This window comes from Ochlerotatus camptorhynchus, unplaced genomic scaffold (genome assembly GCF_037179485.1).
Source record: "Ochlerotatus camptorhynchus isolate MF236.1 unplaced genomic scaffold, CSIRO-AGI_Acam_v1.1 ptg000131l, whole genome shotgun sequence".
Lineage (NCBI taxonomy): Eukaryota > Metazoa > Arthropoda > Insecta > Diptera > Culicidae > Ochlerotatus > Ochlerotatus camptorhynchus.
The window spans coordinates 1956277-1970680 of NW_027040621.1; the positions used below are offsets into that span (position 1 = coordinate 1956277).

At 41.5% G+C, this 14404-nt stretch overlaps 1 protein-coding gene across 3 annotated transcripts in view; it reads right to left on the minus strand.

Annotated features, from left to right (window-relative positions):
- Positions 1-14404, minus strand: part of Nos (Nitric oxide synthase) — a 288786-nt gene that overhangs the window by 11676 nt on the left and 262706 nt on the right. For all 3 annotated transcript variants that reach the window (XM_065220708.1, XM_065220709.1, XM_065220707.1), the window contains 6 exons: positions 4502-4649; positions 4275-4444; positions 4001-4211; positions 3727-3947; positions 3530-3667; positions 3277-3468 (listed from right to left, as the gene is read on the minus strand). In XM_065220708.1, the coding sequence (XP_065076780.1) occupies positions 3277-3468; positions 3530-3667; positions 3727-3947; positions 4001-4211; positions 4275-4444; positions 4502-4649 (1080 nt within the window). The remainder of the gene's footprint in view (positions 1-3276; positions 3469-3529; positions 3668-3726; positions 3948-4000; positions 4212-4274; positions 4445-4501; positions 4650-14404) is intronic.

Sequence of the window (14404 nt, forward strand, 5' to 3'; positions counted from 1 at the left end):
AGGTGCAATCCTGAAGGATGTCGGACCAGGATAAGGAGCTTTCTTGTGGACGGGGAACAAATACGAAATTTTCCACGCCTCAGGAAATTTACTCTCCTGTAGTGACAGATTAAATAACTTCACCAAAGGAGTGAGCAACGACTCCGAACACAGCTTCAGAATGGACGCAGAAATGCCGTCTGGCCCGACAGCAAACGTGAGTTTCAACCTTTGAAGAGCTAGATTGACGGTATGTTCACTGATGTGTGAAACGGATGGAGCTCAAATGCATTTGTTGGAGAATCGCTTATAGCAATCGTGACTTGATTTGGTGAGGCCGAAGATTCATTGAACGAACTCATGAAATGTTGAGCAAAAAGGCGGCATTTCTCCGGTTCAGATTCAGCGGTTTGCTCACCAAGACAAACGGCCAGAAACGCTTTGGACTTCTGCAAAGAAATGATTGCGTACGGAAGACATATCGTCGTTACAGGAATCTGTTGCATAATCTATAGTCGTTACTTGTGCGGTTGAACTCCTGCTTCGTAATGTACGAACGATTTTGGCAGTATCTTCGTAGCGGTTTAGCCCTATACCGTTTCAGTTGACGTAAGTGACCGTTAGACCACGGTGGCTTTGGTGCAGGGCGGGCAATAGGTACAAATTCAGCCATGATATCCCAAATCATTTGACTGAAATATTCAACGGCATCATCAACACATCCAGCTAATTCTAAAGGTCGCCAATCGATACCGGAAATAGCAGCTCTAATCGCAACATAGTCGGCTCGATGGAAGTCCAGTGTACGATTATTTTCGGAACAATTCTCAAAAACGATAGCGGACATGAAGAACCAGGAGGTGCCGGACAAATGTGTTATATCCTAGACAAATGGTAAGTTTCAAGTTCGCTGTTTTCGAGTCGTAGGCGCCGTCGTATTTCCGGAGTGATTTGAGATTTGGGCGTAATTGCATTTGTAAACAAACACGTCAATCGCCGATTTCTCGCGAATAACAGCTAAATATCGAAAACTAATAACACTATGAGGTAGAGGAATGATTCCTCTATCATTTGGTGTAGTTTGTTTATCAGATTGAGCTTCAATTCAAAAGAAATCAGCAATTACCGTGTTTGTTTACAAAAGCAATTACGCCCAAATCTCAAATCTCTCCGGATTTGCCATCATAAAGGCTAACTGAAAGGAAATTGGTACGCACAAAAAGACCTGCAATTCGTGATTCAATCAGTTTAAAAAGTCTATTAATGGTTGCTTTACAGTACTTTTATTAGAATTACAAAGTTACAGCATCAGATGGTTACATTTCTCCAGTTCGAACGAAATCTCGAACCTTCCTCTTGATGGAGCCCATCAACGCCCTCACAGTGGAAACGGACACGGAATCAGCCCATTTCTTTCATTTTGCCCGCATTTGCTGGATTTCTTTGACTGCCCCGCCGCTTCGTCGAAGTTGCTAAATTGCCCAGTATTTTACGATTGGTCGAAATTCCGGGTAATTCGGAGAATTCATTAGCTTGAGGACAAAATCGATCTTGTTGGCAGCATACTACTTCAGAACCACCTTGGAGTAGTGGCAGCTGGCCAAATCGGGCCAAAAGATGACTTTGCCCCTATGCTTGCGGATGAACAGCAATACACGCTTTTTCAGGCATTCTTCGATGTAAACTTGGGATGTCATCGTCCAGGATGTGACGAATGGTTCTGTTTCCAGGCCACAACTGCAAATCGCTTGCCAAATCGTGGGCTTCTTCGCGAACTTGTCGGCAAACACGAATTTGGATCTTCCCGGCACATCGCCACGTCCAGTCGCGATGTAAAACTTTTGAACGGGAAGCTGCTTAAAATCGAGTTTGACGTATGTTTCGTCATCGATCAAAGTGCAGCCCTTGTGTTTCGTCAAAACATGAGCCTTGCACGCTTTTTTTGCCACGGGATTCTGCTTCATGTGCCGGTTCGGATGTGTACTGGTTTTATACGACTTGTATCATTCTCTGGTAAGGATGTTCCGTACCGCTTGAAAGTTGGCGTTGTACCTTCTGGCCACATCTCGGATCGAAAGACCGGGGTTGACTTTAACGCACCTTAACACCTTGCTGCGCAGCTGACGAGCCCTGGTTCCACTTTTTTCGTAGGTCCGCTGATTCCTTTCCACACTCAGGGTTTCCTTGTAGGTTTTGAGCACTAGGCAAACTGTTGTGTTCGGCATCTTCTGCACTTTAGCCAGCTTGGAACCGGACCACTCCGGATTTTCCAGGTGTTTGTGCACAATGTTTTTTCTTCTTTCGAGTTCCATTTGACGTTATTTCTGAACGCGATCGACTACTTTGATCAAACTTGCACAAGGTGTTCTCTATAGAAGTGTAAACAAACCACTGTCAAAGATTTTCGATTCCCAACACTAGAGGCGTGCTAGTGGCGCGCGAGGGGCGTACCAATTTACTTTTAGTCAGCTTTTAGTCGCCGTAGGCAGTGCCATTCGTATATTTAAAATTAGTCATCAACCACTGAAACTATATGAATTATCGCTTATTTCTGTTGTTCATTACATACCAAGCAAAAACTTAATCATACTTTATCGTGGAGTGTTGTGATTTTCAGATGCTCGATGAGCCTGGAGGGATTGTTTTTGCTTAGTGAGCAGAATATCATGGGTTTAATCCAAGAGCATAAAGCGCAGTTAAAAACCAATTGCTTCGAAACCTGAATTAAAGCAGCTTGGCATCACATCTTCAAATCTACATTCCAGCACATCAGTTCAAAACCACCGCATCCACCTCTGATTAGCGTTTCTTCAACGCGTATGAATGGAACACAATCGAACGCATAAAATTACTTGATGACACCTTCGCTCTTGCGTTTTCGTCATCATCCCCTGCCCTCAGAACCAGCCACCCCTGCCTCTGCCGCCGTTCGACGCAAGGACATATGCACAACCATCTTGCTCTTTGCACGTGACCGTAGCTTGGGCAGCGACGCCGGTTCATAATTGCCGGACAATTGTCACGTTACTTCCGACTGACGTGCTCCCATTAATCAATACACCGTCATCACTAGGCCCTGTCGGAACTCGTAAATCGAATCGATATGATGCTTCGATTCGACACACTGCACCGCTTTTTTTTATTTACGAGCACGATAACAACAAGAGCGGCGGCCGCAGCAAAACGTAAACCCTCCTCGCGTACAGATACACGTGTTTGTGTTTAAATTTTAATTGAAAATTCCAACTAGACTGGGTTGGGTGAGTTGATGATGGACGATTGATCGACACGACTTACCCGCAGTGACAGCATGTATTTCTCCATCTCGGATTCGGTTTTGTTCAGCTTGGTGGCAAGAATGCGCCTCAGCGTCTGGTACACGTGCTCTGCCATCGTGACATCGCCACACACATAAATATGTGCCTTCTCGTTCCAAATCAGATCGATTATTGAATCGGACTCCTTGAGGGCCAGGTCCTGGACGTAGGTCTGGAAGAGGAGGGAGGTGTGCTGAGATTATAGCGTATACATTTGGGCCAAGAGTGCTTACCTTTGGAACGTTTTCTTCCCGAGAGAGTGCCAGGAAAACTCTGTCCAGAATCCCGCTCCGAAGCATCTCCTCCTTTTCATCACGGTAGAGATCAACTTTCTTCGTTCGACAACCGAAGAAGAGCCACACCTTTGGAATCTGCAACAAAGCCATTTCAATTATGCCAATTCTGTCGTAACTCAAATGGAATAACTAACCTTCGTGTCCGGTAGCTCCATCTTGATGGTACTCCACTCCTGCCAGAACGAACGGAACGGTGCAATCCCGGTCCCAGGTCCGATCAGGATCACCGGCTTACTCGGATCCTTGGACATGTGGAAAGACGAGGCGCTCCTCACAAACAAATAAATCTTGTCTTCTCCTTCCAGATTGGCCAGATAGTTGGAACAAACTCCGTAATGTTCGGCGCCTTCACCATCTGAAATAGACAAATGTAAGTTTCGTGTAATCTACAAACGGAGAAACAGATACCTTCCGCCCGATAGGTCACAATGGCCACCGTTAGGTGAATTTCGTTGGAGTACTTTCTCGGCGAGGACGATATCGAATAAAACCGGGGTTGTAGGACGTTTAGTTGTGCCACCAGGACCGTTGCCGGTGGTTTGCAGGAAGGGAATTCCTCGAGTACTTCCAGCAGATGTGGCAGCTTCCAGTAGCGCCAGTCTTCGTAGACCGATGGTTCCTGGAAATTGTTTAACGGAAGTCATTACAATCATCTTCATAATAGTCATAGGATATATCTCACATTCGCCAGCATCAGCAATCGTTCTTCGTCCGTTTTATTCTCGCAGTATGAAGCCAGGAATGTTAGCAGTTGCCGTGATGGGGGCGTCGTGATGTCCAAAAACCGAGAGAGCAGCGTTCGAAGGGAGCAAATAGGAAGACGCTCATGAGGTTCCCAGGATTTGTAGACTCCTGTACAGTGGAATCAGTTGAATAAGATGGAAATAATTTTCAACTTCAGGAAATTACCGTTTTGCGTTTGTTTCTCCTTCAGCACCTGTAGTTGTAGAACCTCATCTGGATTTTCCACACCGGATAGACGTTTTATTATCCCATCTACGATGTCCGGTCGATTGGCCGGGAAAATTCCCACATGGTCACCGGGTTCATACGCGATCTAATGGAATAGAATGGAAAAATGTATCCCGTGAGTTTGAATACTGCAATTTTATAATTTGATATTTGAAATTAACCGTTAAGTCGAACCTTTCAATTCAAAAACAAAATTTTTAGAAATATTTTCATGGATTGTAAGTACGGCATGTCCGGGAAATTAAAAAAAAAATCATCAAAAATGTAATAACCACAAACCAATGAACCACCCTGAATCATTTGATTTTTTTTTTCGATCATATAATCATAAACTCAACATCTCATAAAATTATGAAACCTGTCCGATAGTGAAAAAAATACCCTGGAGTCAAAAATTATGTTTTTGTTATTTGGTCTGGAAGTGCTCAATATTGAAAAATTGTGGATACCTTTTTTTAAGATCCAGAATCTCAGCACTGCAATTCCGCTTTCGTGGTACCCGGTGAATTTCACAATTTTGCTATTTTTGTATGGTCTGGATCGATTTAAAAGTTTTGTCGGTCCCACCAATGTTATTCTGAGGAAAGCTTGAGTAATTTAATATCTGGACGCAAAATGTATGTATCTCGGAACTAGCTTTATGAAATAAACATGTTGAGTACTCAAAATTAATGTCATTTATTGTACTTTAAAAGAAAAATAGTGAAAAAAAAGTATTCCGGTTTGGTTTTGATGAAATCTCGAACTTTTTTTCGACTCATCATATTTTGAACACTCTGAGCGGCCGTTTTGTTCCACCATCTCTTCATCTCTGTCGCATCCCGCGACACATTTCCACTCTTCTTCAACTTCTGTTTGACATTTGTCCAATATTTCAGTTGGGTGGATTGATGTCCTTTTCGAAGCAATTTACCCCGTTGTCTCGATACCACTGTAGAACTTCTCCGCTGTAGTGGCACCTTGCCAAATCAGATCAAAACTTTACAGGTCTATAGTGAACCTTAATGTACGGAAGAATACGTTTTTTCAGGCCCCTACCTGTACATTTTGGTATGTTTGTCACGAAAACGTGGGTTTTTTGTCTGTAGTTGCAAATACCTTGCCAGATCATAAGATTTTTTGCAAATTTATCGGCAAAAACGAATTTGAACTTGCTAGGAACATCACCTGTGGCTTTATAGAACTTTTGTCCGGGAAGCTGCCCATAATCCATCTTCACGTACGTTTCGTCGTCCATGAGGATGCATCCTTCGTACTTTGTGGGAACCTCATTGTACAGCTTCCGAGCACGTCTTTTGACCACTAGATACTGCTTCAGTGTCCTGTTTGGTTGCTTACTGGCCCGAAAAGATCGAAATCCTTCTTGCTGACGAATCTTTTTGACGGTGCTTTGGCTGGCATTGAATTTCTTGGCGGTATCATAATCCGACAGCCCTGGGTTTTCTCTAACCGTTCTCAACACCTTCAAATGCAGCTTCCGATCCTTAGTTCCTTAGATCCTGCCAATCGATAGTATGCCGCTCACGGAAACGTTTGAGAACACTGTACACGGTCGATTTAGCCAATTTCAACGACTTCACGATTTATGAAACTGACCACGTCGAATTTTCCAAGTGGGTGTCCAAAATTAATTTTCGGTTCGTGGCTTCCATCAAGTAAAGGAAATGGCTCTAATGTTGGCCTATAGATCTAAGCTTGGGCTCATCGCTAAAAATCTACTATATATCAATTTTATCTAGTTGAACGCGTCATTGGGACGATATTAATGAATATTTCTGGTCGCTGACAATTTAGTCGATTGCTGAATTTATGTATGGGCCCAAATTGGGGGGAATTTAGGTCGGCATTACATCCATTTACCCTATAACTTATTTTAAACAAAATGAATTGTGACGAACTTTTTAGCACATTTCAAAACAAATTGCTGTCAAAACATTCCCAATCCGATCGCTAGGAGCACTGCAATAAACAGTGCGTCCAGATATTAAATGACTCAAGCTTTACACGGTGCACGCTATGTCTGCAGGCACTGTTTTTGCAACATTAATGTACCTTCGTTTTTTCTTCACAAGATGTTAGTATTGATCTTAACAGTCAAATTGAGAAAAAGTGTTTTGAAGTTTACAAAGCCGATTATGAAAGCGTATGGCGATACAAAACTATTACGAATTGAACAAATGTAGTTAAATAAGGTTCACACGTTGATTGAATTAATCTAAATGGCATTTAAGAGTTCTCTTTGTGTCAAAGAGAGTCTCTTTTACTCTTATGAGGGAAGAGACAACAAAATGTTGTTCTAGCAACAAATATTAATTGATTTTGCGCAAAGCCGACATAATCAAAACGGATCTTACTTGAGTGTCTCAAGTAAGATCCGTTTTGATTATGTCGACTTTGCGCAAAATCAATTAATATTTGTTGCTAGAACAACATTTGGTTGTCTCTTCCCTCATAAGAGTAAAAGAGAAAGAAATGAGTAGGACTGTCCAAGACAGCCACGTAATCATAGTAGGCATTGATTTTCGCCCTGTTTCGATTGTTTTTTTTTTATAGATGTATCGTGTTAAAAAAAATGGAAAAATAAAAAAATAAGAAAATAAAGAGTTTGCTTTTGTGCTTCAAAAAAGCGACTCTGTAAAAAAAAACGAGGAATGTCGAACGATTTTTATCGGAGTTCAATAAAGGAGATATTAAGTATCCAAAATTGTTGTGTCTCGTACTCAGCAGGAGGTGAAGGTGGCATTTGCAATCCTGGGGGGCGCAAATTTGCCTGGATTTTAAAAAAATAAACAGATATGTTTGACTCAACGGCGAGATCGAAAATTAATTCTGAAAATCGTTTAACCGATAATGCCGATAATACAGGAATGAAACTCACGTGAGGTTAGCTACTCTTGCCTAGTGAGTTTAGGTAGCCCTCACCTTGAATTACGTCAGGGGAGTTCTAAAAACTTAAGGAAAATTCTTCAAACTTTAAAGATGTGCTTCGATCTTCAGAGAAGTTACATAAACTTCAGGAAAAATTCTGCCAACTTCAGGAACGCTTTTTGAGTTTCAGTGGAGGTAAACGTCCTCCTAGTAAGTTCTACGAATTATAGCAACATTATATGAACTTCAATGATTCTCTGCAAAAATTTCTTTAAATGCCAGGATTTTTTTTACAAACTTTAGCCTCCTTAATAAAAATATTATGGTTAATTTGCTTAACGACGTGTTCGGGGTATCATCCAAACCATTTGTGGAAAAGTTCAATCAATTGGGTTTTCGTTCGTTTATGGTATTTTTTATTAGGGCTGTGAACCACAGGGAAAATTTAATAACATTAAGAAAGTACTGTGAACTTTAAGAAATATCTGAGAATCCCAGGAAAAAAACATTTCAACCTCAGGGACGTTCTGTAAACTTCAAAGAAATTCTAAGAACATCAGGAAAGTTTGAAGAATTTCATCGGAGTTCAAGGAAAAACGTATGAACGTAAGCTATCTGGTGGAATAACTCCCTCTCCATGTCTTAGAAAACAAGTATTATAGGGATAATTTGTTACGATAACTCTTTCTCTTTTACGCTTCTCTTATGAAATGTGATCAACGGTATGAGCAGAGTGGAAGGGTGTAAAAATGAGAGTTAGCAACCTAAACAAATATCGTGACTGGTTAATAAAATTGCCGTTAACCGGTATAAAAAAAGTGAACAGTTTATGAAAATTTAGGTTCACAAATATCCAGAAGAAACATGTTAAAAAGAAGTTCAAACCATTTTGACTGTCGAGTTGTGCGGGTGTGTAGATATTTGTAAGAAAAAACACTTCATAAAAAAGAAACAAATTCCTAAAACATTGCAAATTATGTCTGACGCAGGTTTCTCCTGGGAAACATCATGGATTTAGTAAAAACCGGGAACTTCAGAATCTCTCCGAATCGGCAGACGTATGTAATAATTACTTTGTTGCCAAAAGCATTAGAACTAGTCGAGGTAGTTTTTCAAACGTCACAGGAAGACCAGTGGGTTCAAATTTGAAGCAGTCAGGAAAAAAAATCCAAGATTTCTCACGAAGATTTACTCCGCTTTGAGAAAGATCTTAATCTGAGTGTTGATAAGAACGTACGAGACATACCAGCCGTCACACTATCCAGCCTAGCCTCAAATCAGCGATGAGAAAAGACATCGCAGCGAAGAATGATCTCAATAACGCTTCAAATTTGGTTGCTGCTGAAAATACGACTCGGCATGCGCAATTTGGATTCGCTGGTCGCCATTGTAGGTGCTTGATAAACGTGTAGTTTTGGAAGGATGAAAATTTTGATCATCAGCTAAAGGTTTTGGACAATATGGGCATTGTTTTGGTGATGAACTCATGGATGAGTGCATAGGTATTTTTTGTGAAAGTTTTTCTACCGAAACCTTCCGGTAGCCCCGAAGTTCCATATTGTAAATTATCACATAACAGATTTTTGCAAGAGTACAGGAAAAGTACAGGTTTATTATTCCCAAACATGGAGTAGCTACCATAAAGCAGTAGAAAATAATGTTAGACAAAAAAAATGTTGAAAGCGGTGATATTGTTAATTGAAGTAATCTCCTTTTCTTGGTAGCTCCAAGTTTTTTTTATCATTCTCTTTAGAGCATATTCGCCTTCATAAACGGCTAAGTATATTTCAAAACACTTTTTCTCAAAAAAAAAAAACCAGGATGAAAGATTTTAAAACCTTCACAGATTTGATTGTTAGGATTAATACAAACTTCCTGTGAATGTTGCTAAAAAAAAGTGCGGTTTTACGATCACAATTAGGACGACTTAAACTTGACGCATTTATTTTAATTGAGCATTTAAAAAACCTGAACACCCCTCATTTTGTAGCTGTTTGCGTGCAGAATGATAACTCTATTTTGATTTTGACATTTGCTCTTCAGTTATCGAAATGACGTCGAAGCAAGAGGAGCAACGCATCAAAATTTTGCAGCACATTGCTAAAATACGAACTACTCGAACACTGATTTAGCAAAACCGTGCAGTGTAAAACCCCCATCTGAGTAAGCCTACTTGTCGGATACAAAACTTGTTTAAAACAACATTGACTTCAATTAGGTATCTTGATGTCATTTGTGACAAATGTCAATCTTTTGTTTCCGTTCCGCTTCCGCTCACATTGCGTTCCGCCCATGCGCGATAATTTGTGGTGCTGTCGCTGAATCGTCGGCATAAGTTCGTTAATCGTAAGATGTATGGTACTGAAATAATACACTCTCAAATAAACTTCTTCTACACGCTATTTAAAAACTACTCAAATTTGGGTAGAATCCACCAAGACCGGTCAAAACTGAACCTACTCAAAAATGGAGTGACTAGTTGACAAATGAACAAAGTCAATCGGATTTATGTCGATGTTGTTTTTTTCCTTGATTTGTTTTCCGTCGATCTTGTTTTCCGTGCTGAGCACCAATGCTACCGACACCAGGAAGGCAGCTCCCACACCTGAACCCTACCTATCGACCCATCAACTCATGAACAGGGGACCAACGGCTTTACTTCCCTTCCAAAGGAAGGCGTGATCAGAGATGTTATGCCTCAGAACATCCCGGCGGCGCCGACTGGGATTGAACCCAGGCCTGCTGGGGTCAGAGGCAATCACGCTTACCACGCTAAAGTCGATGTTGTTAATTTGTCAACTTGTCAATCGGAACATAGTTTACCCATATTTGGATAGGTTCAGTTTTTTTTATTCTCGGACCATTACATAAGCAGTCGCGCAAAACTGCGCTATTGAAACAAGGAATTGTTAACTATTTTTTTTTTTGTTTTTTTTTTCCGAATTTTTCTCCACTACTCGAATAAGAAGAGTAGATCTCCCAATACAATCAAAACCCGGACCAATTTGTATGAATTTTCCATGATTTTTTTTGCATGTAGCTAACAGGAAAGTCAATTGCGTTCTGTCCGATCGATCCGATCCACAACTGGACCCCTTCCGCGGTAATCTAGTGTGAACACCGGTTCGACTTGCATACCGGACAACCTAATGCTTTCATCCCCGATTTTGTTGGCAGGGAATTTTTTGTTTGGCAAGCTGGATCACCTTCACCAAAGTTCGCCCGGTTCCGTTTACATGTGCACTGCACGCTTAATTTTCCATACAAATAAAAGGGGACGGCTCTGAAGAGCCTTAACCTCCCTATGTAATAATTCACCAAAAATTATCTCCGATAGAATATTTTAAAACCAAATCCGACCGAAAAATCTGAGGTGACATGAAAGTTGATTAATCCACCACTCCGGACACGGCGTGTGACCTCAGTTAATAGTTTCAGTTCACAGAGGTGTAAAAAAATCAGTTAATAAATTTTTTTTTAGTCATTCCTAGTTGAACACTCAGTCGGTTAACAACGTCCCGGTCTCAGTCGCGCGGCATCTAATTTTTTTCGGTGTTTTTTCCGCCCGAGCGGTTTTTTCACCCCCCCATTGGGTGCCCCAAGTGACCAGTGTGCAACAGAGGAAGTGGAATTCCATGGGCCGAGCCCCTTGGAGTTGCCATCCAGCTTTAATCCACCCCGGTAATCCATCCGGTCGTCAAGTCATTTTATCATCATCGTGCCGACCCACCAACACCAATCATCACCACCAGCAGCAGCAAACGGACCATCTAGCTGCAACGGCTGATAGGTTGTTTACAACCGGCATAAGTATTAGACAATACATTTTGCAAGTCCATTGCCTCCCTATTGTAGTTTAATTTTGCCTCGTGGCGCGTGACTCTGTCTCTCACCCCTGGTAGGGGAGTATGGGTCATAGTGAGACAACTTTTTGCAAGTAGATATAAGTTTTTTTTTTTTTTTCCTTGTTTCGATTTCTTTTTTTTTCTTTTTGATTTGTTCGTACGTCGGGCAAAAAATTTAATTACTAGTAATTAAAATTAATTAATTAGTGAAGGTTTTATTTTTTTTCCTTCTTAAGTGGTTGCGCACCGCTTTTGCGCAACACTTATGGCATCTTCCGATGCCTACGTTACGCGAACCAGATACTATGAACCGTCTTCGAAAGGACCATGGGTTGTCTTTTTTCGGCCCAAAAATAAACCTTTGAAAACTCTCGACATAACGAGAGATTTGCTGCGTAAGTATCCGGGAATCTTGGTACACAAAGAAAGATTCAACAAACTGCGTGTAGAAGCACCGACTTATGATGTGGCAAATAAAATTGCTGATCACGAGTTGTTTAGTGTTGAGTACAACATCTACATCCCTTCTCGAGATGTGGAGATAGAAGGCGTGGTCTCCGACGCGAGTCTGACTGTCGAGGACTTGAAACATGCCTCGGGAACTTTTAAAAACTCGACATTCGCTACCGCGCTAGTGAAGATACTGGATGTAAGGCAACTGCATTCAGCATCTTTGCTAGACGGTAAAAAAGTTTATAAACATTCAGACTCGTTCCGGGTGACTTTCGCAGGTTCAGTTCTCCCAAACTTTGTTAAAATTGATGGTGCTTTTTTTCCGGTGCGGTTGTTTGTACAGAGGGTATATAATTGTACCAACTGCAAAAGGCTGGGACACTCGGCCAGCCATTGCGGCAACAAAACTCGTTGTGGCAAATGTGGTGAAAACCACAAAGAGGATTCTTGCCACAAAGAATCAGTAAAATGCGCTTACTGTGGCGAGAATCCTCACCCCTTGCAGGAGTGCCCGATTTACAAACAGCACTCCGATAAAGTGCAGCGTTCAATCTCTGGACGCTCCAAGCAGACATATGCTCAAATGTTGAAGGCTGCATCAGCCGTCCAAGATGCAAACCAATTTTCGGTTTTGTCAGTTGAAGAATCGGACTCTGACTCATCCGATGAAGGTGATTCTACGGTGGTACACGCACCTTCAAAAATAGACGGTTCCTCAAAAAGAAAATGCCCCTCTCCGAAAGTGCGCCGTAAGAAAACTAAAGTCACCTCCAGACGATTGCCAAATTCCCAGGGTAATGGGGATGAAAAAACAAAACCGAAGGCTCCTGTTGATCCAATCCCTGGATGCAGCAAGAATTTTCCGCCATTGCCCAACAAAGATAAAAAAAATAAAAAAGCTGCTCCTCAAACTTCTCAAAAGAAATCCAAGTCCGAACGAGGTTTGCTAGCTTTTTCGGACATTGTGGAATTCATATTAAACATGTTCAACATACAAGACCCTCTAAGAAGCTTAGTTTCTGCCTTGCTTCCAACGTTAGAATCATATCTTAAGCAATTGACTGTTTCATGGCCCCTCCTTGCATCAATCATATCTTTCGATGGATAATTCGTCGAACGAGGTTGAAGATATGATCACGGTGCTACAGTGGAACTGCCGTAGTCTAGTGCCTAAACTAGACTCGTTCAAATTTTTACTTCACAATTCTGATTGTGATATATTTGCTCTCTGTGAAACATGGCTTTCTTCCGATAAAGAACTCAACTTCCACGATTTTAACATTATTCGCCTGGATAGAGACGATTCTTATGGAGGAGTACTTTTAGGGATCAAAAAGTGCTACCCTTTCTACAAAATTTCCCTTCCTGCTCTATCAGGCGTCGAAATCGTCGCTTGCCAAATAAATGTGAAGAACAAAGATCTTTGCATAGCTTCAGTATACGTTCCACCAAGAACCTCCATTAGCCGTAGTCAACTCTGGAATCTAGTTTCGATTCTTCCATCCCCAGTATTAATTCTGGGTGATATGAACTCCCATGGTACTGGGTGGGGCGATCTATATGACGACAATAGAGCGGCTATTTTTTACGATTTATGTGACGATTTCAATTTGACTATTTTGAACACTGGTGAAGCGACACGTATAGCAAAACCTCCGGCTCGAGAAAGCCGACTCGACCTATCTTTGTGTTCAAGATCGCTATCATTGGATTGTCAGTGGAAGGTTATCAATGATCCCCATGGTAGCGATCATTTGCCAATCATCATTTCAATAAAGTGTGGCCCTCACTCTGCAGAACCATCTCGGGTTCCATTTGATCTTACAAGGAACATCGACTGGCAGAAATATGCAACGGCGGTGACAATCGGTGTCGAATCAATAGATGCGCTTCCACCATTGGAAGAATATCGATTCCTAGCCGATTTGATTTACAAAAGCTCACTGGAAGCACAAAAAAGAAAAGTTCCAAGTGCACCCTTTAAAAGGAGACCAGCCACACCTGGTTGGGACGAAGAATGCACAAAATTGTATGTAGAAAAATCTGATGCTTTCAAAGCTTTTCGTAGACACAAAACCTCCACATACTTCGAGGAATATTCAAAGCTTGAGACAAAGCTGAAACAATTAATCAAAGCAAAAAAACGCGGTTATTGGCGCAATTTCGTCGAGGGACTCTCACGAGAAACCTCAATGAACACCTTGTGGAGGGTGGCTCGCAACATGCGTAACCGCTCATCTTTCAATGAGAGTGAAGAATACTCCAACCGATGGATATTCGATTTCGCTAAAAAGGTCTGTCCGGACTCAGTTCCAGCACAAAATATTCTTCGAGAAGCGTCTCCTAGCGGCGGCTCTCTGGACAGACCATTCTCAATGCTGGATTTCTCTATGGCTCTTCTTTCATCGAACAACTCCTCACCGGGAAGCGATATGATTAAATTCAATCTTCTGAAAAATCTCCCAGATATCGCTAAAAGACGCTTGCTAGATTTATTCAATTCCTTGCTAGAAAACAACATTGTACCGCCTGAATGGAGACAGGTCAAAGTAATAGCCATTAAAAAACCTGGCAAATCAGCGTCTGACCATAACTCATACCGTCCGATTGCTATGCTTTCGTGCATTAGGAAATTGTTGGAGAAAATGATCCTTCGGAGACTCGATCACTGGGT